Source organism: Condylura cristata, unplaced genomic scaffold, assembly GCF_000260355.1.
Source record: "Condylura cristata isolate star-nosed mole 26May11 unplaced genomic scaffold, ConCri1.0 scaffold00003, whole genome shotgun sequence".
Lineage (NCBI taxonomy): Eukaryota > Metazoa > Chordata > Mammalia > Eulipotyphla > Talpidae > Condylura > Condylura cristata.
Genome location: NW_004567104.1, coordinates 77,502,036 through 77,502,671, shown reverse-complemented (window position 1 = coordinate 77,502,671; position 636 = coordinate 77,502,036). Strand labels below are relative to the sequence as shown.

General features: G+C 73.7%; 1 protein-coding gene across 1 annotated transcript in view; it reads right to left on the bottom strand.

Annotated features, from left to right (window-relative positions):
* Positions 1-278, bottom strand: part of BACE2 (beta-site APP-cleaving enzyme 2) — a 53,466-nt gene extending 53,188 nt beyond the window's left edge. Inside the window, exon 1 of the mRNA XM_012730973.1 lies at positions 157-278. Coding sequence (XP_012586427.1) covers positions 157-278 — 122 coding nt within the window. The remainder of the gene's footprint in view (positions 1-156) is intronic.
* Between the last annotated feature and the right edge of the window lie 358 nt (positions 279-636).

Below are 636 nucleotides of genomic sequence, written 5' to 3'. Positions count from 1 at the left end.
AGGTCGGGCCGGGCTGGGGTCGGGGCCGGGGTCCGCGCGCGCCCTGCTGCGCCCAGTCCGCTTGGGCCGCGCCTCTTCCCGGGAAACTCGAGCCCCAGTTTCCTCGGAACCCGCGGCCGCGGCCAGCGGATGTGACGAGGCTGCTCCGCTCGCTACCAGGGGGAAAGTTTCTCGGAAACGCTTAAAGGGGCAGCGAGGGCCGCGAGCACCCCGACTCCGCGCGCCAGGACGCCGTGGGTGCCCCGGGCCCGCCGCAGCGGGGTCGCCTTGGGCGCCATGGGGGGCCGGAGGGGAAACCGGGATCGCGAAGGCGCCGCGCGCACCCGGAGTCAGCGCGGCTGCGCCTGGGCTCGCCAAGTCCATCCCGCCGCGCCCAGCCTCAAGCCCACCTGGGCCGGTGCCCGCCCGCCGCCGCCCCGTTTCTGTCTGCCCCCCTTCCCTCCCCACTTGGCAGGAGTGATTTTGAAGAGGTCTGAGAGGAGGCTGGGAGGCCGAGGGCGGGGCGCTGTCGGGGAGCAGTCAGGGCTTTGGAGAGGTCTGCCTAGAAATCGGGGTCGGTGTTGGCGGCTGCCGCGGGGCTCCAGTTCTCTCCTGCGCCCACAGGTCGGGCTGGGGAGGTGCCTGCCCTTCGCCCCG